General features: G+C 36.1%; 1 protein-coding gene across 1 annotated transcript; it reads right to left on the bottom strand.

Annotated features, from left to right (window-relative positions):
• Nucleotides 1–67: 67 nt before the first annotated feature.
• ASIC5 (acid sensing ion channel subunit family member 5) lies at nt 68–26,887 on the bottom strand. Its single transcript, XM_070417251.1, has 10 exons — nt 26,833–26,887; nt 24,199–24,505; nt 17,145–17,382; nt 15,422–15,547; nt 12,972–13,121; nt 11,844–11,991; nt 11,107–11,163; nt 8,788–8,956; nt 1,712–1,803; nt 68–258 (listed from the first exon to the last, which is right to left on the bottom strand). The coding sequence occupies exons 1-10, from the start codon at nt 26,870–26,872 to the stop codon at nt 68–70; spliced, it is 1,518 nt and encodes a 505-aa protein (XP_070273352.1). The 5' UTR covers nt 26,873–26,887.
• Between the last annotated feature and the right edge of the window lie 1,086 nt (nt 26,888–27,973).

The raw sequence follows: 27,973 nt of genomic DNA, 5'->3' as shown, positions 1-27,973 counted from the left end.
TTAGTCATGCATAAAAATCTGAAAATATTATAGAAGAAAAAACAAAAGCTTTTGTCCTAAGTGAACATCAGCATTCTTCTATGTTATTTTTATTCCCCAGCTGATTCTGAGGTAGATGAGGCCCTGGGGTCATTTCAGGTATCTTCAGCAAAAACAAAAGGCATATCCAGTAGAAATTGGTGAATATATATTCAATAATTTCTATAATTGTAATCATACTGGCTCCACAAAATAGGCCCAGTTGGCCACCAACATCTGCTGTAATAAAACCAATAAATTAAACCAGTCATATTTTATTTTTAATAAAAAGGAAATTAAGCATCACTAGAATTTAAATTTTTGAGGCTAATAAATTAATCATAATTATTATTGATATATGAAGATAAGTTAATTGTAATTTTAAGTTTGGTATAAGTAAAGTCATAGCAATTAATAGTATCTTAAAATAATATTCATATAAATCTCTTCAAAAAGGGTAGAGGAAGGGCAAACATAAAACCTATATCCAAAATATAACTCAAAGACTTTGTAGGATATTAATACAAACATAAAATATTCTTTACAATTACAAATTTATTTCCATGCATTGAATGAAGAGCAGAAATGGGACATTCAGATGGCATTATTGGGCAATGATGTTTTCCATCTACAAAAATTTCTACATAATTTGTGACTTCAAGTATCCAAATTATTTTTTAAGCATTTATAATACTTATTTACACTAAAATATATTAACACAGCACTGCCATTTTCTTAAAAAAAATGTAAATCCATGTTTGTCTTTATTGAATGTGCTTTTTTATTGTGATAAAATCTACATTTTAATAGCATAAATTTTATTATTTTAACCATTTTTAAGTGTGCAGTTCTATGGCACTAAGTACATTCACATTGTTGTGCCACCATCATCACCATCCATCACCAGAACTTTTCCATCTGCTCAACTGAAACTCTGTACCCCTTAAACAATAAATTCTTCATCCCACTTTTTGTCTCTATGAATTTGACTTCTCTTCTCTTTTCAACTAAATTACGCCATTCATCTTTTCCTCATTGCCCTGGGCCATTCTTAGGCTCATGCAATGTTTGTAAAGTGTGATAATGAAGTAAGTGTAGGGCTTGCCCGGGAGCTTTGAGGAATTCCTTCCCTGTTCAGGGGCTCAGCCTCCAGTGACTGACTGCTGTCATTTGACCTGAATCTCATACCCTCTTTTTTCTCTTACTGACTTCCCTCTCATATGCAGTAAGATCTAGGAAGTCAGCAATTCCTTTTGTTAAGGACTCTATGAGGAAGGAGAGTGAGCGGACAGCGGTTAAATGTTAAATTTTGCCAGCTCGGGATCTTCTTTTCAACTCACTCTGGGTAGAGTTCTATTTGGAGGTGTGAGCTGCCTGACATTCTACCCTGATATGGGATGCTGAACACTACAATAGTCACTTGCTGAGGAGGGGCTGGGGAGCTCTGAAGGGAAAGAAAGATTCTGTGTGTGACTATGAGATAATGAACACCAGCCTTTTCTTTGTGAAAGCCCTGGTGAGGTTTGCAGGAGGTGTGTCCAGGGAGTGGAAAAGTGTCAGGTTTAAATGGTAGATGAGTGACAAGCACTACTGATTTTCCTTCCATTGATAAGCTAAACCTTAAATACAAAAGAAAAAAATACTGATAGAAAAATTTTCTTTTAAAACTGAGGAGCAATTAAATAACACTTACCAAGTAATTCGGACACACTCACTGCTTTTTGCTGCTGAGTTATCTTATAATTTAGGTCACTATAGTTTATTTCAATGTTTACAAGATTCTCCCTGGGGATACAAACAGAGTTAAGTTAGCTCAAGATTGTCAACACTAATGTTAATTCCTATTTGACAAAAGGAATAACCTTTTTGGTTCAGATACTATTTAATGTGAAATTAGACACACCATCATTGTGAAACAGGAATTTTAGGGGGATATAGGGAGGCTTAGGGTATTTTTAGGATTGGGGTCCAGGAAAACCACAGGGCTACAGATTGGGAGAAGGTACATCTCCCTAACACAAGGAAGCCAGGTGCAGGGAGCAGCAACAGTTGCATTTACATAAGACAAGGGAGCTGGAAGTAGCCAAAAAGGTTTATATTTACAAAATAAAGAAGGAGGAAAGCCAGAAAGAACATAACAATGAGGGAGGAGGGCATCACCTGTCCCATGTGGTGTTTGACCTCTGAGTTCAGGAGTTACTATAGTAACCAATCTAAGGGAATAGTGACCAATCACAGGGGATATTAAGGCACCAGGATCTGCAGCCTTTATAAACCATTGGGAAAAAGAACTCAGTGGGACCCTTTCCCCCTCTCCACCTGGGATTCCATTCTGTGGGACCCTTTCCCCCTCCTCATGCGGGGATCTGTACTTGTTCTTCAATAAATCTCCACCTTTGCTATACCACCCTCTGTCTGTGGATTCATTCTTCGACTCCGGCGGACAAAGTATCAGGGTTCCAGTCCAAAAAGTCCATTTCAATTGCATTTAATACTAATCATAATACCTTCATTTAGAGACCAGTCTTGTCATGCTTGGTACTTAGGGGAAGCATTTTTCCCCAGACCCAATAGTTTTTTTATGCTTCATTCCCGAGAAACTGGAAAAATAAATTAAATGTAAACATCTGCCAAGTACATTCGAGTATTTGCCAACATTTAAGTGTGTCTAATTTTAATTTAAATTTTTGTTCTGTCCTATGCTACTTATGTGATCCTAGAGAAATCGCATGGTTTTCATGAGTCTTGGTTTCCTCATCTGTGGCCAAGATTTTAGGGTCAGGATTTTCGTGAAGAGAAATTAAATAATGTAGTAAAGAATTGACATATATTGGGTATATAGTAAACAGTAGTCATTTATTTTATATCATGAATATGTTAAAATCCGCAGAGACTGTGGATTTTTTTTTTTAGTGTCATAAATGGATACTAAATTGAAATAACTCAGTCGGAGAAAGACAAATACCCATATGATCTCACTCATGTGGAATCTAAAGAACAATATGAATGAACAAACAAAGCAAGAACAGACTCATAGATACAGAGAACAGACTGATAGTTGCCAGAGGGTAAAGGGTTTGGGGGACCAGATGAAAAAGGTGAAAAAATTAAGAAGTACAAATTGTTAGTTACAAAATAGTCACTGGGATATAAAGTACAGCATAGGGAATATAGTCAATAATATTCTAATGATGATGTATGGTGCCAGGTAGGTACTGGAAATATCAGGGGAAACATTTTGCAAGTATATGATTGTCTAACCACTGTGCTATACATCTGAAACTAATACAAAATAACATTGAATGTAAACTGTAATTTAAAAATAAATAAATAACATTTTTATATGTGACCAGATTATCTAAACACTATTTTAACATATCATTTTATGTAGTCTTCGATACTCTCACACTCTCAATCTCCAGACAAGACTTCTATCTTGAACTTCAATATGTCCAACTGCCTCTTAGTATTTCTATGTGGATGTTCAATTGGTGTTTCATGTTCAACATATTCCAAGTCAAACCCTTGATTTTTCCCCATTTATAATTTAACTAGAGGACTGGTGCACGAAATTTGTGCATGGGAAGGGTGTCCCTCAGCCCGGTATGCACCCTCTCCAATCTGGGACCCTGTGGGATCGGGCCTAAACCGGCAGTCGGACATCCCCCTCACAATCCGGGACTGCTGGCTCCTAACTGCTTGCCTGCCTGCCTGCCTGATTGCCCCTAACTGCTCCCTGCCAGCCTGATTGCCCCATACTCGCTCCCCTGCTGGCCTGATTGACATCTAACTGCTCCCCTGCTGGCCCAATTGCCCCCAACTGCCCTCCCCTGCCGGCCTGATTGTCCACAACTTCCCTCCCCTGCCAGCATGGTCACCCCCAACTGCCCTCCCCTGCTGGCCATCTTGTGGTGGCCATCTTGTGATGACGTGAGGGCGGCCATCTTGTGGTGGCCATCCTGTGGTGGCCATCTTGTGACGATGTCATGTGCAAGGGCCACCTAAGCTTTTATTAGTATAGATAACACTGCAAACCAATACAACAATAAATTTATTTTACATTTTACATATATTCAGAATCCAACCACCTCTTACTCTGCTTCCTGCCATACCAACCTCCATTCTATTCTACCCATACACGAGCATGCTGTTGGCTTAGAATTTTTTCCTCTGTATTTGGTTTTCCCTCCTTCCAGAATGTTCTTCCTTCATAGAATGTCAATATTAGCTCACCCTGGCCAGTGTGGCTCAGTTGGTTAGGCATTACCAGAGCTCTGAAAGGTCAAAAGTTCAATTTCTGGTCAGGGCACATGCCCAGATTGTGGGCTTGATCCCCAATAGGGGCATGTAGGAGGCAGCCAATCAATGTTGTGCTCTCACATCAATGTTTCTGTGTCTCTCTAAAAATCAATAAAAACCTTAAAAAAAATAAAGACTAGCTTTTGTACCTCCTTGAGGTCAGCAGCTTTCAAAGTCTGATCACAGACCCGTAGGGGTCCCCAATATCTTTTTTGGAGCTTCATGAGGCCAAAGTTATTTTCATACTATGTTAACATATTATTTGACATTTTCACTCTGTTATTTCAAGAGAACTACAGTAGCCAGTTTATACATGAAACATCATTTTTATTTTAAAAAATTACTGACACACTATGACTATTCAGACTATGATATTTCATAGGATTTTCACAAAAATGAACAAAATGAACCTGTCCCTTTCAGAAAAATAATTAAGAAGATCTTCAGGCAATAATAAGTTTTAAGCTTTACTTTTACGCTAAAGTTAAAATTTTGAAAAATTCATGTCTGCTATGATGAGCTTGAAAACTCCAATTTTTAAAGATTTTTTCTTATGAAATAAGTTATAACATTAAAATGAAATGTATATTATATAATCAAATAAATCAATATTTGGAATATCTGCATAACTCAGAATTTTCCTAATGACCAATAAGTGATGTTCAAAATCATGCATGGGTTAAAAATATCAGCTCAAAGATGCAAGGTATATGATCAATAGATAGTAATATCATTGAGTATGAAAAATTCATTGATATGTTTTGATATTGCACTGCCGATAGCTTTCAAATGTCACCATTCCCATTCCCTCTTCTTGTCCTACGAAAGCCTAGCTAATTATTTGTAGAAAGCCTATGCACCCCTTCCATTGGCACCTGGGAAGGTTAAACCACATAAGCCCTGGCCCACTTTTGGGATCTCATCCAAGTACCTCCTAACCACAATGAAAGGCAAAGTCAGTCTTTTTATAAGCGCAAAGGGACTTGAGACCAAAAAGTTTGAGAAGCACTGCTTTGCTCAACTGTTACTTTCCCAGGAAGATCTTATTTGATCACAATCCTCAACCCTAAGAACAATCTTTCCTGACTCTGGCTTTCCAAGCCCCCTTTGCTGCTTCCTTTTCCTCCACAGCACAGCATCATCTGAGATGACTGTTTGTATTTATTGTCCATCTCCACTTCAACGGAAATAAATGCAACAAGGTGGGGATTTTGTCTTTTGTACAGAGGGTATCCCTAATATCTAGAACACCCCTGACTCCTGACACTTTACAGGTGTTCATTAAATGGACAAATAAGGAGACAAATTAAAAAAGAAACCAAATGAATGGATAAATATTAACCTGTCTGTCTTATAAGATAAGGTGGAAACCAACCACCTGGTGATTATCAGTTGGCAATAATAATTGTCATTAAGAATGGATTCTATTAGTGTTGTTTCCTAGGATTATATGGTGTTCTTTAATATATCTAAGAAAGATAACTATAAATCACTCTCCCATTGTTTACAGTTTTAGAAATCAATGTTCACAAATATACTTAATTCAAAATATATCACTAATATGTTTACTTAATTTCCATTGGTTTAGCCCTGGGTAACTGGACAATGCACTATGTTTACATCAATAATCACAGATATTATAATATTTACAAATAATAAAATAATTTTCAAATTAAAGGAAATAGTAAAGTTGTCTTGGAAGTCTAGAAATTTTAGTAATATTGCAATCATTTTGCCCTCCAAATTTGCATGTACACTGATAATAATGTTTAATTTCCCAAGCACAACACTTGTAACCATTTCCAAACATTATTCATTCTGTGCTTTGGGAGAAGATAAATTCATTCCCTTGAAAAATATTGTGATATTTACTCAACTTCACTCAGGTAGGTGAGTTGTCCAGTAATTTGATTCTCATTGAACTTATATTGCATGATGATGATATCTTTGTTTGGGATTTAAGTCTAGGAATATTTGTTTATGTCAGTAGATGCATGATTAAAAAATAAAATCTAGACTTTAATAAGGATGAGGAAATCAAAGAAAATTTAAGGATTTCTATTTATAAAGCACTAAAGAAATGCTTCTAGGTATTTAAGTATGAGTACTGCAATAAGGGGGATAAAATGGTTTTGAACAAAGCAAACTATTTTATAAATATTTCCTTAAAAATTTGTTAAATTAAAACAGAACAATTTACAAAGTTCACTTGTTTTACTAACAGAATTGGCCTAAATTCAGCCATAATATACCCTTATATTCACTTCCACACTTCAGTCAGGATAAGCTTTTTATTATCTTCTCAATAGGGTTCATCAACTGCCACAGGAGGCCCTGGATCAGTCCAAGGCTGGGATTGGTTTTTGCCCCAAGAAGAAGCTTTTACAGGGTTCATGGTTAAGTCAGGGCTTGCTATTTTTCTTCTTCTTCTTCTTCTTCTTCTTCTTCTTCTTCTTCTTTTTCTTGTAATTTTTCTGCTAAGTTTTTACATCTGCTCTCCTAACAAACTGCATTTCTGTTTTCTGATGTATTACTCTTTGATTTCTGGTACCTGTTCACAAACCAATTTCTTTTATATGTGTGACTTTTAACCACCAACTCTAGAATTTGAATACCCAAGTTCAGCTGCATTTGTTCAGCTACTTGCCTTAGTCTTCACTGTAATGGTTTCTGTTATTCACAATAATGTAAGGTCCTTACATGTCAATTATGTGATTCAGATTAATTGTAGAACTACTTGTAACCAAGGGGAGCAGAATATGCCACCCCCAAATATGCCATTTCAGCATATTGATTACTTTGAATTAAAGTTACTTAAGAAGGGAGCCAGTGAAAGAGAACATTCTGACCTTTATTTGACCCCTTGAAAGCAAAAATCAATGTCTCATATGAAAGCTGCCCTCCCTGTAACAGGAGGGTAAAAAGCATCCTTATCAGAGATAGGGAATTTAGGGCAAGAAGATGGTATAAGCAAACCTTGTTACTTCTTCACTAATAGTACTCCAAGTTCAAACCCCCTTGTCTTGTCAATTTTCACAAATGTATTATTTCTTTACCTAAAAATTATAGAAGCTGCCTGCATTGGTCATTCTTTGAGTTTTCTATTTTCATGGGCGCCCAAGTGTACAAAATTAAATTATTTTTCTCATTTTAATCTGTGCTATGTCCATTTAAAGTTAGACTAGCCAAATAACCTAGAAGGGAAGAAGGAGAAAGTTTTTTTTCTCCTACAACAATAATGTAAGTTTTAGAAAAAACAAAACATGCCCTGTAGGATCATCTTGTTAATTCATGGGCTTCTTTTCTGATTCACCAATGTGTCTCCAAAATCATGCCTACATTTTTTGTACATGAAGTAATTTTGAAACTCAGGAGATCTCTATCAGCCCAAAGACATACAGAGTGCTCTTCTCAGTCATATTTAAGTGTATAAGGGGAATAATACTCTGAGGAAATCAGTTTTCCATATTAAAATGGAATAGAGACATCTTTAGAAGACAGAAGTACTAAGAATATAGTTGTAAATTTCTAGCTATTCATTTATTTCTCTGCTAAATGTTTGACATCATACCTTGTCAACCGTGTCTTGATGAAAATACTTTTTCTGCCTGACTTGCAAAGATCACTTCATTATCTAGGCATTTCCATGGGTAGAGCTTTTCTTATTAGTGAAGCTAAAACTAGAATTTAAGAATGCTTTCAAAGTTTGGTACTTGGCTGTGCAAGAGTAAATCAGCTCTTAAATAGTTAATATGTTCTTATTATAAAAATGTAAATATAAATACCAATGAGCTATATTGCCATTTCAGGTCATCTGTTTATAAAGATAAACAAAAACAAAGACAAATGTAAGGTTGCTTCCTGATTTTAAAAAAGAGAGTTCTTTGTAAACTTTGACTTGTAAATTCTAAGTGACAACTTGGGGTAGTGGAAATAGAACTAATTTAATCCTCAGTTAAATAAAATTGGAATTCTCTTTCTCTGTGGAAAAATATATAGAGACCAAAACCATAGGTCTTGGACATACTTTCTTCCTGTACCACTGAAAGAAATTTCTTTCAGAGCACAGTTACCTGAAATACAGTGCTTCAGTTTCCTCATCGATAAGAATAATGATTTGTGCTCAATATACTTTATATAGTTATTAGAATACTAAAACTATATAATATACAGGTAAAGGATTTCCATATCTTGAAGTATTAACTAATATGATTAACGGATATGAAAGCGTTATTATTTTTCCAAGTTGGGCCAATAATGGTAAGGTCATGAGCAAATTAGTCCAGCAGGCCTCATTTTACTTTTCATACAATTAAATGAAGGAATTGAAATTCTAGTGTGTCATTGTTAATTCAGTGATGGAAGCCATTGCCTCTGATGGATCAGAATTTCACTTCCAGAGTCTTTGAAAGTTATGAGAAAAGACAATATTCATGTTAATAACAAATCTTTACAAGACTAAAAGATTACCTGATGTATTTTTGGCTTTGGTTCAACTTCTTGGAAAGATGTTTCAAAGCTTTTCGACTTGGAAAAGTGGAATAAGAAATAGTAGCAGGATATTCTGTTTCTTCACAAGGAACAGGGCAGCTAGAATTATGTGTCCCCATTGTACATAATCCCTTCACTTCGATGTGGTCTGAAATGAAAATCAAGACAAGACATTCAGAAAAGAGGACTATTTCACAGTGGAAAGGACAGAGCTTTAAAATTTTTTTATCATTTTACTGTTAATGCTTAAAAAAACGGTTTACAAGTCCTATCACTACTTTCTTTTTTGTCGTTAATCCTTACCTGAAGATATTTGTCCATTGATTTTTAGAGAGTGGGAAGGGGAGCAACAAAGAGAGAGAAACAATGATGTAAGAAAGACACATCAATTGGTTGCCCTCTGCACCCCCGACCAGGACCAGGGATAAAACCTGCAACCTAGGTACGTGCCCTTGACCGTAATCAAACTCAGTACCCTTAAGTCTGTGGGCCAATGCCCTACCCACTGAGCCAAACTGGCTAGGGCTATCTACTTTCTTAACAAAAGCTATATTTTATTTATTTTTTTAGTATAAATAAAGCAAAGGACACAAAATATAAAACATAGGAGTTATTACCCTTGAGGTAATTGAATGATTACATTATTTTCATAAAATATCAGATATCTGGACAGAAGAAAAATAGAAAAGGTGTTGCTGTCACCTTGTGTCACCGTTAGAGGAACTTTCCAATGTAATCCTACAAATCTGGTTAAAACTAAAATTATCCTTGGGCTTGTCACAGCTTTTGTGAAATATGCTGCCAGATATTGAGACTTATTTCTGTGGACGTAGTAACTTCTGAATCAGCCACTGAGGTTCTCCGCCCTCTGTCCTCTCTTGGCCCCTATAGAGCATCTGGTCTGTCCAGGCATGTGTTCTGGACAAAGCCCCTGCAGGAAGTGGTGGTTACTTGTCTTCACCTTTCTTTTGGACAACCTCCCAGTGCCCAATCTCACTGCTACTCACTCTTGGTAGATATTCCAGTTGTTGTTTTTCATGTGGTTTTGTTATTGAAACTCTCATTTTTTTTTTTTTTAAGAATGCTTTGTTCCTAAGACCCCTTGATTAATGACCAACTTTTGGCTTGTTTTCCAGACTCTAACTTTGATACTCCTTTATGGTATGATTTCATTTGCATAGTTTATTTTTTTAAGAATACTAGTAATAGCCACCACTCTTTATAGTCACACAAATACATGCAATCTCTCTCTCTCTCTCTCTCTCTCTCTCTCTCTCTCTCTTTTTCCTGATATTGTCCCATTATTAGCCCACAGAACTGCATGCATGATTTGTTGCCCCAAGTTTTCCCTCCAGCTTTTACCAGGGATAGGTACAAGAAATTAGGCAACTTAACTTCAACTCCATTGTTCAGTAATATGACTTCTGCATATTCAGTTTTTAAGGTAACTTTAAAAATATATAAGGTCCCTTCTACCCATACCCATTCCATGAAATATTTTACAACCATTAAAAAGAAGATGCTAAATCTATTCCTGTTGTTCTGGATATGTTTTTCCACAATGGATTAGAAAACAAGTTACATACACAGAAGCGTATGTAATGTGATTTCATTTTAATGAAACAATCAATGACTTAAAGACATCAATATGAAGCTATATATGTGAAGAAAATTATGGTGGAATATACTAGAGTGTTAAGATTGGTTGGGGGTTAAGATAAGAAATATGTAAGCAAAATTTTTGCTGATTAATGAGAAATTGTCCTCAATAAACATCACATGTATGGTTGTGATTACATTTAGATAAAAATTTAATCCATGCATTTATATATAATGTATATGTAATGAAATTAATAAATGAAAGGATGGTCACCTAAATTATGATGATGATTTTCAAAGTGATGCAACTTCTACTAATATTCACATGATTTTTTTCTATTCTATAATGTTTGAACTAGTCACAACAAGCATGCTTTCTTTATTTCATGAGAAAAAACAAATTTATTTTGATTATAAGGAAGTATAAAATGTAAAAACATACAAATTTAGAAATAACAATCAGAATCCTCTTACTGTTATATTGTCACTGCATCTCTAATTCAGATGTATCTTGAAATCAGAGGATTTTTTGTTTTGTTTTACTATGTCTGTGTAAGCTAGTATTGTTCATTTTAAGAACATTACGAGCTCCCTTTTGTTTCACTTATGGACTATTAATAGTATAATTTAAAGTTTTGTATTACTATGTACAACTTTTATATAAATAATGAAAATGAGAGAATATACTAAGCCACTTACCAAGTGTAGGAGAAACGCAGTTGTAAAACTTTTGTAGGTCACACTCTATCCCTTTTCCTTAAAAATAATAAATATAAATATAGAGACTTTATACTTTATGCAATACATGACATAGCAAAAAAATATCTTTTTTCCATCCATCTTCCCATCAAACAATCTATCCATCTGTCTATACCATTATAAAATGAGTTAAATGAGTAATAATTTTAAAATTGCTTTCCATTTATCATTTCATTTTTTCCAACTCTCCTATGTGGTGTCAGAGTCCTGCTCTTATCCACCCTGCTCTTCTGCCTCCTTCAATGCTTGCCTCAGACATCCATGGCTGTGCAAATGTTTCCAATTGTGTGCAAAGGAAGCATAGAGTTTCTTTTCTAGCTACAAAGGTTTCCCTAGAGTGAAATATTCAGTGTCAGTATATAAATGATCTAATTTTTCTTTGAAATTGAGAAAACTGTAATGAGCAATTTTAGATATATGAGAGCACCCAATTTTATAATTTGAAAATAAGAATTGGCTACTGTCCCTGATAATGCCTTTTCTTTTCTTTTCTTTCTCTTTTCTTTTCTTCTTTTCCTGCTGTGATTCCTTGAGTTAAAATCTATCCTTTGAGGTTGTACTCGTCAAGTGGATGACTTTCCAGCACAGCATTTTACAAGAATGGAAAGCAATTTTATGACATGTTGATGTCTCATGTTTCAAATTAAGTAATAAAATCAAATAAGGGTAAATTTTACCGGGAAGAAGAAAAGGTAAACATCCACATTGCTTTTCTATGTGCCGCGCTTTGCATTCCTTTAAGCAACCAGAAGTGCTGTAGGTACTAAAAGTCTGCAGCTTGATGTTAGGGTTGCATTCTCCCCATGGGTATTCTTGGTGAACTGTCTTGAGATAAAATAAATACCTGGTTCAGGAGGTTTTCCTGAGCCAGTCCACCCCTTGGTAGCCCAACAAGAAAGACTGATATACATTTTTTACTTTTACTTTTTTCCTTGTTATTACATTTATTGGGGTGACACTGGCTAACACAATCTTTTATTTTTCTTTCATACCTTTTTGATTTTTTAGTTGACTACATTAGCCAATTTTGCCTACTCTATTAACCTGAAAAAATATATGAAGGTAAGTATAATAGTGATCCTTTAACAGTATCCCAAATGCTCTGTACCTTAATAAAATCAGATTCAGACAGTCTGATTGCTCTAAACATTGAGTCACATAAAAATATTATCATTTATGGAAAGTATATGTTAGCATATTCATCAGATCACCCACAAAACAGCAACCAAAATCACACCCCCAATTTTTTTTTATTGAGCACCTATTTTGTACCAGGCAATATGGTATATGCTTAATTAATATGATTCCACTTAAACTTCATACTGTGAAAAGGAAATGTTATTCACACACATTCCCCCAGTGTACGGAGAGGAGAAGGAAACTCAGGGAGTTGATTAAAGAAGCTACAGAGCAAGTATCTGGCAAATGGAAACCTAGCAGACATGTCTGACTCAAACATTTCTGCTTTTCCCACTTATTTTTCTCCTTCACAGACCATCCCATTGAGAAAGTGCACAGTTCAGCAACTTCGGTGTCTCTTGTACTTCCTGAGCCTTCCATCTCTAATGCGATTGAAAGTTATCTTGCATTTGCTAGGCTTGCTTGCTTCCACTTACATTGTGAATGTGAAATCACAGTTTTTCCTATGTGTGTCTACTAGTAAAGTATTTGAAATAAAACTGGAATTTCCAGGGGTGTTCTAATGTCATGGAAGAAAGGGTGTTTTAGTGAAAAATGTTGTTTATACGTATATGTATTCACTACCCCCTTAATCCCCTCATATTATACATTTTGCCAATATTTACCTTCACTTGGCGGATGGTTACCCGTGCGTGCATGCCCACAGGTGATGACAAACCTAAACCATCAAACTGTGGCACCTTCTTTGGTGAATGGATGACAAAGATGATTCCAGCATCAACAAAACCAAGAGTGGGGTCATCAGTGAATTCCTCCTGAAACAAAAATACACCCTCTCCCCAATTACAAATTGACATTAATTCTATACAAGTTTGAGATTTAGTTTTAACATGACATAATTTGATTTACTTAAAATAAAATATTTCTGGTCAGTCCTTAATCTCTTTGTAAGCTATGAAAATTAAACACCTAATACATCCTTTCTAGGGTTGAATCACATTTTAAGGCTTTGACAGTTTTGCTTGGATCACTTTTACCTAAGATGAAGGCTATAGACATATTTTAATCACTTACTTTCTGGCTGTCTTTTCACCCAGTGGCTTTTTATTTGCTTTATCTTTGGCTGTTCTCTTTGTTTCATTTGTTTTAGAAAATTATTTGGCATTTTTCTTCTCTTTGTAAATAAAATCTCTGGCTTTATTTAAAATTCAAATTAATTTTCCTGGAAGAGTGAAGTCATACGCTTTCTCTAACCCCCGTGCTCTTCTTTTATCAACCTTATATCAGATAAATAAATTTAAGACTATACTTCCGGGAATTTGGCTATTAGTTTAGGCTACAAGGAGAAGGAATGGACTTAGGAAAATAATGATTTTTATTGTGAATGGGTCAACTGTATTATGGAATTGCATTTAATAACCATGCCTAATATTCCATTTATAACTCAGAACCCCATTTTTCTGTGGCCTGCTATAACACTGTATGAAACACTTAACTGGCTCATACGAAGAAGTATTTCAGTGTCATTTACTTATGGAATGTTGTATTGAATATTCAGATTATAGTTGTATTTTAAAGTAGTTAGGAAATTCTAGCTTGTAAAATTTGTAATACAGAGTTTGAAATGACCATATGCTTTATAGCTGAATGACTTGAAAATATTAATCAGATAGATATACAAGCATGGGTTCATGCATTGAACTGTACAGTACTGTGTTTAAACATAAAAAATGGGATACAAGAGGAAATTATCCTATATAATAAAAGACTAATATGCAAATCAACTGAACAGCGGAAAGACCAGTCACTGTGATGTGCACTGACCACCAGGGGGCAGACACTCAACGCAGGTGCTGCTCCCTGGTGGTCAGTGAGCTCCACAGGGGGAGTGCCGCTCAGCCAGAAGCCCTGAGCTGGGCTCACGGCTGGCGAGCGCAGCAGCAGTAGCAGGAGCCTCTCCCTCCTCCATGGCAGCACTAAGGATGTCCGGCAGTTGGACATCCCTCTCGCTCCTTACTTCCCGCCTGCTCGCTGCTCCTTAGCACTGCCATGGAGGCAGGAGAGGCTTTTGCCACTGCCGCTGTGCTCGCCAGCCATGAGCCCAGCTTCTGGCTGAACGGCGCACCCCCTGTGGGAGTGCACTGACCACCAGGGAGCAGCTCCTGCATTGAGTGTCTGCCTCTTGGTGGTCAGTGCACATCATAGCGACCAGTCGTCTGGTCGGACGTTACGGCAGAACGTTCATAGGCTTTTAGGAAGGCTAAAGACATATTTTAATCATCTACTTTCTGGTTCTCTCTTCACCCAGTGGCCTTTTATTTGCTTTATCTTTGGCTGTTCTCTTTGTTTCATTTGTTTTAGAAAATTATTTGCCATTCTTCTTCTCTTTGTAAATAAAATCTCTGGCTTTATTTAAAATTCAAATTAATTCTCCTGTAAGAGTGAAGACATATGCTTTCTCTTTTATTATATAGATTAGTTGAGCAAGACGGCAGGTGAGGAATTACCCTTGGGTGAGAGCTCTATCCGGAACTCTCAAAGGTAGCACCACTTCATTTCTCAGGTGTCTGGACATTAAAACCTAAGTAATTAGAACTGTTTAGACAATTGACATGTTTATGGAAATTAGTCTTAGTCAAGGTCCACTTATACAACTTTCTTTATATAAAAATTATTTTTATCACCTTTACAGATCATAGATGCAATGCTTTGTGAAATATCTGTATATGGCTTCTTTCTAAAACACATTGCCTTATTTACATGTAAATCTAAAATTTATTTTTTAAATGCCCAGCATCATCTTACATTAACCATAAATCACAAGTTAGAATTGTTTGGTTTTCTTATTTTGTGGTACAACCATTTTCTGGAGTCACAGTAATGGTAGTCAGTGATATAGCTACAAGTGTCCAGGTTATTGCCTCTAAAGTTTGTCTTTTAATCTCCAACTCAATAGTTGCATCCATAGGACTCTAAACTAAATTACCAAAAAATAAAATAATATCCAACCTGTAGGAACAGTTTGACAGGGCGAAATATTTTGATCAAATCTTTAAAAACCCATGCTTATTATTATTAGTGTTAAGCTCTGGCTCTGGTTAAAAAAATGCAATACCTGATTGACATTGAAGAGCAAGCTTAAACCTCTTCCAGAGACACTCACTTTTTCCCTTGCTTCGATATTTTTGCCATGATTAAAAGTAAAACAATTTCCGTATTCAGTGAAGACATGTGCGAAATCCTCCAATATGAAAATGAACCAAATAAAACAAAATCAGCTGGGTATATTGGTCATTTCTAAACTTCAAATTGTTATAACGTTTTGTTTTTTTCTTAAATCACAGGTGTCTAAATGAGCATACAGAAATATCAAGAAGACTAGACAGTCTATTTATATTCAATGAGAGTTTTCATTCTTTTGGATACACACTAGTCAATGTGTATGTGATTCATTGAGACATTTTCATATGTAATTTAGCATAGTTTAAAAAAACATTTAAAAGTCATTTGTTTTATATTTGCTAAGGATTCATAGAAACATATATTTTACTTATGGAGAACTCCCTCAGCATCATTTTTATAGAGCCACCCTTCCCTCCTCCCCCCCTACCGTGCAGGGTCCTAGTGGGCCAGCCATCAGCTTGGCTCCTTTGATCCTCCTCCTCCAACCACCTCCACTATGGAGATGCATGTGATACAAGCAGGGCCAATCTTAATACCCCACTGCTTTGTATCAGAGATTGTTTCAATAATTGACATGTGTCCTAAGTAGAGCTAATTAGAATCTCCCATGGGATTAGTAAGTGGATACAGGAGTGGACAGCATGGGCAACTATTTTAATATGGCGCTAGAGTTGTCAGCAGCCTTCTTGGCTCTGTGTGAGGAGGACTTCTGTAGAAAGAAGCCAACTGGAGTCATGAGATAGAAATTGAAACAGCATATTAATGATAGTCTCAGAGTCCTTTGGCTGAGCTCCTACTTAACTCTATTCATTCCTTTTACTCTTAAGCTTATCAGAGTTGGGTTCCTGTCATTTGTACCTGAAAATGTCTACTACAAAATTCCTTGGTGATACTTTTAAATATGTTTGTAAATAAAAAGCAATATAGAAGAGCTTCTTCTCTAAATTAAGAGTTTAGAGCAGGTCTTCCTCTCTGTCAGATGTCTCTCAGGTACTTCTTTTCTGTTTACTGTGGGCTAAGGAAGGCTACCGAAAAGATAAGAAATTGTGTCCTAGGATCATGAATTTGTGAATCATCTAGGAACACATGCTACAGAATGGCTGATACAGGAACTAAGGGGTCAAATTGCCTATATACTTTTGCTTGCAGATTCCAGATATGTCAACAATTTTATCTTAAATGCAAGTAAGTAAAAACAAGATGTTATGAGTAATTAGAGAAATATAAATAATTTTTATAGTCAAATACTGGGCCCTTCTCATTTTTCTATAACCTCTGATATAGTACCACATGCATAAAAACAGCATATTCTTGCTTAATGGTAATAAAAATGCTGCATTGGAACATATTGTTCACTGATGAATGGGAAAATTAAAATACCATCTTATGTTAAATTTGTGTTTCTTTTGGAAGGACTATTATCCTGCAATAAAGGCAGCCAAAGATTTATGTTCTCTACCTTTTCTTATCTAATTACTTAAAAAAGGAAATATGTCTCTTACATAACTATTGCCCTCTGACATCATAAGGCTGAGCTAAGGAAACATAATCGTTAAGCAAATTTAGATTGTCCATGGGAGTAAACTTTATCTCAATGTGAAACAGTCTGGTAAAGTATTTTTATATTGATGATATTCAAAGAAACAAATCATTACCTGTGAGCCACATGGCTTTCCAAAGAAGTCACATTTCAACAAAGTGCTGTTGTTGAGATAAAAGCCATTTTTCCTGACAAACTCGGCAATGCTGAAATTTTGTGGACTTGCAAGAAAATCAATCGCCTCTTTAAAACCAGTAGAATTGGCACGGATTTCCTGGAGATGGAGGACTTTGGATACGATATTCCATAAGAAAAAAATAACACCAAATTTGGCTACAGCTTCAGTCTGGAACCTATCAGTAGGAATACAGGTATTATTTAGAATAATGAAAACTTGTTTTTATCTAGAGGACAGAGCCCACACATCTAGAGCATACCAGATTCTCCTGCTTCTCTCCTACACTTCCCCTCATTCATGATACATTCAAGCAAAATTAGACTCCTAGGAGGTTTTTATCACATCCTGTGATCTACCTGGTGTTTGTACATGCAGTTTCATTTACCTAGAATACCTTCCAGACCTTGATATGGATACACCCTGATGGATCCTCAAGACTCAACATAAAGGGAGAGGTGGAAATGTGGAGCTGTTAGAAATATAGACTTTGGAGCCAGATCTCCTTTGCCATTGTGGTGGCTTTGTACTGTGTTTGCATGGCTATGTTGAAACCGCAACATCCCCTTCCTTCTGTGTATCTGGTTACAACCTGAAGCTCATTGTTGGGCAGAAGCTATGGTTCCTCACTCTCATTGGGCTCATGACCTGACTCCACTCGTGGTATGGGACAGTAGCCAGGAGGACCCTTCCTCCAACTCCTGCCCAAACTCCTCTTTCCGTTTCTTCAAATCCTGGGTCAGTGAGAGGAGAATCTGGAAAATGTGCCAACTTATCCTGCAGGTCACCATGAAGACGGGTGGTAGTGAAAAAGAGAGACACACATCTCCAGCTTCTGCTCGTGCCCTTTACTTCATATCTATCTGTCTTTCTGGCTGCTGACCTTGCTGACTTCAGGCCCAGCCCCTGTGATTCAGTGGGGGCTCAATCCCTATAGTATATCCCTTATTTTATATCACTCATGCTGGTTCTGTTTCTGTCATGGATGGTGATTGTTAGAGCCACTTACTAGTATGGCTTAGCAAATTTCACCTCACTGTGACTGTTTTCTCACTTCTAAAGTTGGTATATGTTATTATCACCTATCTCGGAATGTTATTTCTATGATTGAATTATCTTTCCTAAACTATTGAGAAGAATGCCTGAAATGTAGTGAATGATAGGTAAATATTCATTATATAAATGCTTCATTATTATCAAAGTGTTTTCCTGGCAATCAGAGCAGAAGTAACATATTTGATCTCACTACTATAAATAATTTGCAAGTCTCTTATTTTGTTGAGCAATTTCTGCCTTGCATTATGTACTGTTCTTTATTTGCATACCTTACATTCTTTTCAAATGTGACTAATATTTCGATACTATAAATCTTGAAACTGAACCAACTTTCTTTAAATTGATTGCTAGAAAACATGGAATGAAATGTGTGATCCACTCTTGATAAGTGTAAGGGACCGTGTGGCTTGCATATAACCTCACTCCTGGGCTCTCTTTATGTCCCAGGTTTTATATTTTATTTTCACTTCCCTTTATATTATTTTTATGTATTCTTTTTCTTTCTTATACAAGCCACATCAAACCCTTTCTCAGTTAAAGTAGGGCATACACAAAACAAAAATTGGGAAAAAAAATCTCAGACAAATATACAGTCTTTTAGAGATAAGAAACTGCTTTCATGAGCAGTCTCTAATATAACACCTTACTTAACCAGCTTTGAGTTTTGCAACGACTATCTTAAAACCAGAAGCCTAAGCCTTGGCCGGTGTGGCTCAGTTGGTTGTGCCTCAGCCCATGCATTGCAAGGCCACGAGTTTGATTCCTGGGTAGGGCACATACCCGGGATTTGGGGCTCTATCCCCAGTAGAGGGTGTGCAGGAGACAGACAATTGGTGTTTTGCTCTCACATCAATGTTTCTCTCCCCCTCTCCCTTTGTCTCTCTCTCTCAGATCAATTTTAAAAAACCCTCACATATTTATTTTACAAACCTCAAAACAAAAAACCCAGCAGCCCAGATTCTAAAACCTTATACCTATCCTCTTCTGACTTTGTCTTTTTTTTTTTTTAAATATGTTTTTATTGATTTCAGGGAGGAAGGGAAAGAGGGAGAGTGAGAAAGAATCATTGATTGACTGCCTCCTTTAGGCCCCACACTGGGGGTCAAGCCTGCAATCTGGGCATGTGCCCCACCAGGAATCAAACCTTGACCTCCTGGTTCATAGGTCAATGCTCAACCATTGAGCATGGCAGCCTGGCTGACTCTGCCTTTCTTTAGCGACACTCTCAAGCCTCCATCTTAGGGATAGTCTAACCAACTACAGTATATCTGACAACCTTGCTTTTCATTTCAGAAGTGTTTCTGCTGACCTTTTGAGGCACTAAGTTTACATTAGCAACAGATTTGGGGTTGAAGAACAGTGTGAGCCCTAAATTGAGTAATGGGCCTTAATTTGCTTCAGCTTTCTAACTTTGAATGACTCACAGGATCTGTTCCAAAGTCCTGTGACTTTGGAGTCCCACACAGGCTGAGTCAATACTGCCTCACGCAATGTTCTCTGGATTCTTTTTAGGATCATTATGCAGAGAAATGATCATGTAGGAGGTATGACTACAATAGATTAAAAGGTTAAAGGGGAGGGAGGATGCATTTAAAAATATTAATAGTTGAGATCATGAGGGTACTTTAGGTAGATGGATTAACCTTAATGAATAAAATCAAACAATATTTGGAACAAAGGAAGTAAAAAGCTTTGTAAGGCATATTCTTCAGCATAAGACCAAAATCTGTTGCTGAATTTATTTTCAACTTCATTTCAAATTTCAAAATTCTTTCAAAAATATTCTTTTAAAAATCTTGCTTAGTTATAGTTTACCTGACTCTTTTATTTAACATACTGGTAAGAAGCTAGTAATAGAAAATAATAATAAAAGTACATTGGGTTGTTTGAACAATTTAAACTGACAACCAATTACTAAAGAAGTCCTTCTTATGTATATTAATATCTCTAACTACACTTCCCCAAATTATGTGACCCAAATGAATGTTTTATCTGGTGTCCAAGTTGATGCCTAATTCAGTCCTTCATTGAGCCTCCCTAAAACAAATCTAAATCTACCATGTATTAGCAGGAAGTTAATATTTTATAAATCATTTTGTGGAGATGAAAAATGTACAAGAATGTCTTCTTTTTGAGCTCTCCTATTAATTAATTTTAACACATTAGAGTTCTCTCACTAATTAATAAAATCTTTGACATGTGTTGATTTCATATTTGTATGAAAGTCATGATTTTGGTTTTCATGTAAAATGCTTTAACACAATTTTTTGCATTTAAACCGAGATTTGGAATAAAGAAGTACAGTGATTATTGTAAAGATGAAGAAACAGAACTTGAGTTACTTGTTTATTTGTGTGTGTGTTTTTAATCTTTTGAGTTACTTGTTTAAAAATAATGGACAAAATAACTTTGCTACATACTATATCTAATCATGTTCTCTGATATTTATAAAAGAAAACAAGTTTTAGCAGTTATTTTTAGCAAATATAATGGAAATGTATGACACATTTTATGGTCAAGATATTTTAGTGGAAATTTTTAACACGGGGACATTTGAAAATCACTCCTAGTGCTAAATTTTTCTTTTCTTTCAGTTTTATTTTGAATTGGCATTTTTGTATTACGTTTATTAAATTTAACATTTTATTGGCATTAAAACATGTAGTTCATTATTATCACTTGTTTATTTTCATGATTGTTACTGGAAATGATTTTGTCGTATAGAGTAGTCGTATTAAAAACGATCCACTCTGAGCTTCATGTACGCTGGATAGGTCCCTGGTCCCATGGCAAATATTCAGAAGTCTCTTGGCAAAGTTCCCTCACCTCGGGGATATATTCCTATGGCCAAGGTATATCAGCACAAGTGTTTGATTAGGGATCGGTCAACAGATCTTTTCCAGTTCCTAGATCAAGGGTCCTCAAACTACGGCCCGCGGGCCACCGAAAACATTTATTCCGCCCGCGGGGTGTTTTTGCCACCGCTGCCTGTCCTGCTTAGCAGCCAACTCGTCCCGGGCCCACAGTGCGCATGTGTGGAATGTCTGAGGAACAGTGAACTGGCCCCCTGTTTAAAAAGTTTGAGGACCTCTGTTCTAGATGGTAACTTTAAGTAAATTGCAATGTTAATTAAACCTTATTTTTCCTCATGTGAATTGAATGCAATGCAGCTTAGAGGAATGGTCTTCAAATTGGTATGGGCATGTGCTCAAGGGTACTCATGAATAAATTTCTAGATCCTCTACTCTTAAAAAAGAGCCTGCATTCACAATATTTATCCTATCATTCATGAAAGAGGATTTACCCTTCACCTATCACAAATCTTAGCGTATAATGCCTACTGGTATTTAACAATCTTAGGGCTCTTAACAGAGGCATAAATAAATTGTAGCTTACTTCAGGGGAACCTTGATTGGTTCTTAGACTTAATTCTAAGGCTTCTTCAACTTTTTCTTAGCTTGTCATGCACATATTTCTGATTCGGGTAAAAATGTTAAACACTGGGTATTTGGGCCTTTATTGGGACCCTGCAAATTGAAAAAAGCTGAAGTAGTACAATAAAATTTGTTATTGTAAATATAATTTGGTTATTTTGTGAGTCTTCCAGATTATTGTGATATTTAATTAAAGTCTAGATAAAAATATACATAATTCTTATCAATGTACTTTATTTAATAAAGTAGTTAAAGTTTTATGGACTCATGAAATACAGGTTGTCCTCCCAAAAATGTATACACACTTTGAATAATTATTAATTCAACTGAGTTAAATCTGTAAAGAAACATCAATTGAACTATCAGCTGTTGAAGTGTGTATACATTTTTAGGGGGACACCCTGTATTTATTCTCATTACAGTTAATCCTTATCCTATTTTATATTACAAAGTTTATAATATTTTTGATACCCTAAACTTAAGACATAAACATTTAAGCTTGTGGTTAAAAAATCAATTTCAAATATGCACAGCAAAGTATAGTTTTTCAAAGTTCCTTTATATGACACATGAGCTAAAAAGTTTGAAGATCATTTGCTTTGAGAACCAGATAGTAGGCAGCTTGAGTTCTTTACCTGATCTGTTAATAATTTGCCAAACAATGTTGTATAAAATCCTCATGAATGAGTATCCGAAGAATCTGTCAAATTAACCTTTGGGAGTTGAGGATGTCTCTTATCCCTACAGTACTGATGATGTCTTAGTTCTTTGTCATCTAAGGAAGAATAAGTCTCTTATAATTGATACAAAATTTTTGGACTGGAACCGGATTCTTTGTCCACCAGAATCGAAGAATGAATCCACTGGCAGAAAGAGGTATAGCAAAGGTGGAGATTTATTGAAGAACAAGTACAGACTCCCACGTGGGGAGAGGGAAGAGTCCCACAGAATGGACTCCCAAAAAGGGAAGGGGAAAGGGTCCCCCTGAGTTTTTTCCCCCCCATGGTTTATAAAGGCTACAGTTCCTGTGTCCTGATATCCCCTCTGATTGGTCAATATTCCCCTTCGAATTGGTTATTATAGTGATTCCTGAGCCTTCCTCCCTCATAGTCCTTCCATTCCTCTGGGCTTTCTTCTTTTCCATCTGAATGAAGGGCTTCCTTTGCTTTATTTGTAAATATAGACCTTTCTTGGCTACTTTCAGTTCCTTTGTCTTATGGAAATATACCTGTTGCTGCTTCCTTGTCCTATGGAAATATGCTGTTGCTGCTTCCTTGTCCTATGGAAATATACTGTTGCTGCTTCCTTGTCTTATGGAAATATACCTGTTGCTGCTTCCTTGTCCTATGGAAATATGCTGTTGCTGCTTCCTTGTCCTATAGAAATATACTGTTGCTGCTTCCTTGTCCTATGGAAATATACTGTTGCTGCTTCCTTGTCTTATGGAAATGTAACTGCACGGGGCTTCCTTGTGTTATGGAAATGTACCTTCTGCAAGTCTGCAGCCCTTTGTTTTTTCCATGGACCCCAATTCTAAAAAAAATCCCTAAGCTTGCCTATATTCCCCCTAAAATTCCTGCTTCATAATTAAGAATTTACCTATTCCACAATTAGAGTGTCTAGAATATTGAATCTATTTTGACTTTCTGACTTTCAGTATTTCCACAATGATGTTCCTGACTGCTAATCTCTTTGTATTCATTCTATGGAAGTTCATTGAACTTTTTGGATGTGTAGATTAAAGCTTTTCTGCAAACTTCGGGAGAAAGTTTGGGACTCTATGTCTCAAAAATATTTTTCTACTCTCTTCACTCGCTTCTCCTTCTGTACTCCCATTTTGCATGTGTTTTTATATTTAAAAGTAGAAGCCTGGTGCACGAATTCCTGCAAGGGAAGAGGAGGGGATCCTTCAGCCAAGCCTGCACCCTCTCACAATCTGGGACCCGTCAGGGGATGTCCTACTTGCTGGTTTAGGCCAGATCCTGCAGTTATAATTATAATTATAAGAAGAGTTCCCTTGGGGAGAGTGTCAGAGTTCCTGTTCTTGGTGCCTGCCTCTCCCACCGGGCAAAGTCCTTACAAGCAGGGTTCTGGGCAGGCAGTGGTTTCTAGTCTCCTGACCTTGTCTCAATGTGGAACCTCCACCCTAGGAGCAGCTGGGGTGAGGGTGATTGAGTATCTCAGTCTAATATGTCTGGGGTAGAGCTTCCTCTCTTTGCAACTTTGAAAGTGCAAAAGGATCAAGACTTTTACACCCATTTTATGACAGGGTTTGTTGCAATGCTTAACAAATCATTACAGAAGGTAGAAAGGAAAAAAGAAAAATAAGTGAAAGAAGACATCAATAAGCTTTTTTGCTCCATAAATGAGTGTGTGTAAGTACAACTGAAGAACTTAGATTGTTTTCCATGTGTTAAATAATGCATAATAAAACTTGATTTCAGTCATCCAAGAAAGGTTATGCTACCAAAAGTATAGAGACTTATTAAGAGAGTAATTGTTACCTGTTCAAATTACAAAACGTCACAGCCGGGAACTCTATCTTTTCCACATACTGAACCTCTACAGACGTCGTGGTCGGCCATGTGAAGTAGTTGACCAAGCGACTGTAGATCTGCCATACCACCAGTGAGACTGAGCCCAAGACCACCACCAGCCAGATCACCTTGCGGATTTTGCTCCGGTTCCGAACAATATTATGTAGCCCATGAAAGGAAGTGGAGATGGCAAAGTCATGGTCAAACTTCTTTCGGTCATTGGGAGAGGGCAGTGGTTTCTTTGAAAGCCAGAGCTTTATCTTTCCCAAGAGTCCTGATGGTTTTGCCCATGCAATAATTAAATAACAACAAAGGAATGAGGTAGGAAACCTTGATGTTATCTGTAAAAAATACAACTTACATAAATGTGAACAGGTTACTCTTATGATGTGCGATACATACAATTTCTTCTTAAATTGCACGGTCAATTCAGAAATCAAGAAGTAGCAGCGTTGGCTACATGGGTCTAAGGAGAATATGCTAAAGCAATTCCTAGAGTGCTTCTTGTGAAGGCAAATGTGCAAGTGCCATCGTATTTGTTTGTGGTTGCTTGCAATTTCAAAATCAACTCACTTTGAATAGGTTGCTTACAACACATAATCTTTAACAGCGTATCACTCTAATTTTTAAAATTCTTCTCTGAAGAATCACAAAATCTCTTAGATGCCATAAACAAAATCAGGCTGATTCTTCCGCGCTTCCTAAGTGGCTATGCTGGGGTACTGTAGGATCATGTGCTCTGATACACAACTACTTTACTTCAGTTGGTTACTTAGTTAAAATGTTTAATGTTGCATTGTTAGTTAAGTAATATATTTTCTCCCTCTTTAGAAAGTGAATTCATGTTTTTAAGATTATCAATAATCAATCAAATCATGTTTATTGATACTGATTACTAAGGACCCAGTAAAGGTGGCCCTAAAATATTTATGGTAACATGTAACATATTCAAAATTCCCCTTTGGTTTAATTTGTTTTTAACTTTCTGTAAAAGATGTAGAGAATTCTTTTGCTGAGAGAAAGTTTTCATGTAATTCAGAAGATGAGATGACCTTTGGAATGGATAGATCTGGTTTCTGAGCCAGATCTCACATCTTTCCATCTGTGGGACTTGAGCCAAATTTCTTAATCTTTCTGATACTTTGATCCTGGGCTGTCACATGGGAACAATATTCTCTGCCACCTGAGCTTCTTGTGAGTATTAAATAAGAACAGCTTGGCAAATGACCTGGACCATGATAATGTTAGCTATTTTTGTTCTTCTGTAAATTTAGTGGTGAGGTGGTAAATGATAACATTTTCATTTCAGAAAGGACTTCTTAACGGTCATAAATGCTTATAATTAGGTCAAATTAACTTTTATTATATGTTTTGCTTTAATTGAGGAAGCATTTTTTTGTAAACTAATTAGCATTAATATACTTCTAAAGGTTTTAGGTGTTAAAATTAAATTATTATATAATACTTCATAAATCTCCAATCAATTACCTAAGCTTAAGTCATGAATATATGATAATACACATCTGAACATTTAATAAGGGACTCAAATTGATTGCAAAATGTTAGGACAAAATTAAAAATTATATTATGATTATTTTATAGAGACTATACACTGACCAGCTTGAATTTTAACTAAAACTTAGAGTAGCCTCACTTACTGTTGTTAATATCAAATTAGGTTTTATATTAATTGGCACAGTCCCAAGGAAAAATCAGACATATGAGAAAAACTATTATTTTTATTATTCATTAGCAGAATAAATTGAGTAGTGCCCTTTGGTGTATTATTTAGCCACCAGTTACAAACACATATGAAGAATCGACTCTGATAGAAGTACAACCATCTCCGGGCATCTGACAGTAGTCTTCCTACCACAGGGACCAAAGCTGTTAAAAGGGAAGATTAATCTAGGAACCAGTAACTGGCCAAGCTAAGTATTGCTGGGTGCAAGCATTACCCTAAAAATATATTTCAACTTTATCTGTCAAAAATTAGCGCATTTACTATAGATCTACTATTGGACACTTGCTTTGGCTGTACTGGAGTACTCTGTTATTTGCTAGGGTTTTAAACGAGCTTTTAAAAGTATTATTTGAGATGAAGAGTGAAGAAACAAGATGATGTGTCACTGTGAGGAAGATCAGAATTGGTTTAGTAAACGGCCCATCAGCCTACAAAGCAGGAACCAGCCTACTTTCCTGACTGAAACATACACTCTGTAATTATGGCAAATGGCCCGTGCCGCAAATACTGATCTTATGGAAACATTTTGAGGATCATCAAATAGAATTTTTTTTCTGCATTTTAAAAATAAAACTGGTAGACACTTGATAAGTAGAGAAAACAAAACAACAACAAAAAACACAACAAAATAAAACAACAATAAAGAGTCTTTCTAGTATATAATACTTTACAACTATTTTTGACTTCCTCATTCAAAGTATCCCTAAATAACCCAAACTGTATTGCTTGTATTATATTCAAGTAAACATTGGAAAGCACATTTACCAAATGGAAAAAAAAATCCCCTTTTCCCTTTGCTAATTTCTAGCCTTAAAAATGAGAATTACAACTTTTCTCACAATTTACTCTTTACCCACCTTTCTCAGCATAGACTTTTGTTTTCTCCATCTGCTCCATTTGTCATTTCAGTAAGCAGGAGTCCTAGGGGGTATATCCAGTTTTCATTAATAACCATGTTCCTTTTGTGGCCTTTATATTAAATACAGCAGTTGAGGTTGTAAAAACCATGGGGGCAATTTAAATGTTTGTGTTGCTATGTTTTGCCTCAGAAAGCATATAATTTGCAAACCAAAAAAATGCTGGCAGAAGCAGCTATGTGCATTTATGGACTGATGAGAAGCTGTCATAGAGTGAAACAAACAAACAAAAAGAATTTGGAAACAAATTTACCCATAATTGGAGACAATCTTTACAAACACCTGTGGTTTTAAAATATCCCTGACCAGGCAGCCCCCTTAGACTTTATTTTCAACTCTCTGTGTATACAAGTTTGAATCAAAATGCAGTTGAAATGAAATCTTGGGGGTACAGATGTCTTGGTGGAAGTTTTTCAGTATCAGATGAAGCAGTTTCAAAACAGAAGTAGCAATCAATAAAGATGACAAAATAAAATACCAGAAAACATCTCCACAAGAAGAAATGATTGCTAAAAGCATATAAATTCAATAAAGCACAAAGTCCAATTAGGTGTTCATATTAACACTTTTGAGAAATTATGATAATTTTTGTATTAAATTATAAACTGGAAAATATGCATTATTGTGTATTAACAACTCCATCTCTTGGCCAAACTGAGGAATTGCATGCATTTCTATTTCAGCCTCTTAGAGTTAACCATGGTAGTATTTTATCCACTAACCATTCATATGACTACATATATTTTATGTAATTTCCTTGGTATTATAAGTTGAAACTAATATTGTAGAGAGGCAAACTAAGAAATTTCAAAGGGTTTAAATGAAAGAATAGTTGGATCCAAATGGTGTTTCTGGCAGATAGAATAAATTAAGGTTACCTGCTTAGGTGGCTATAGCCTTTTCTCATGAATACTAGAGGCCTGGTGCACAAAAATTTGTGCACTCGGGCATAGAGGGTCCCTCAGCCCGGCCTGTGCCTTCTCACAGTCTGGGAACCCTCAGGGGATGACCACCTGCTGGCTTAGGCCTGCTCCCCAGAGGATTGGGCCTAAGATGGCAATCAGACATCCCTCTGGCAGCC

This window comes from Myotis yumanensis, unplaced genomic scaffold (genome assembly GCF_028538775.1).
Source record: "Myotis yumanensis isolate MYYU_CA2020_CCGP unplaced genomic scaffold, mMyoYum1.0.hap1 SCAF_5, whole genome shotgun sequence".
Lineage (NCBI taxonomy): Eukaryota > Metazoa > Chordata > Mammalia > Chiroptera > Vespertilionidae > Myotis > Myotis yumanensis.
This window is presented reverse-complemented; position numbering and strand designations above follow the sequence as displayed.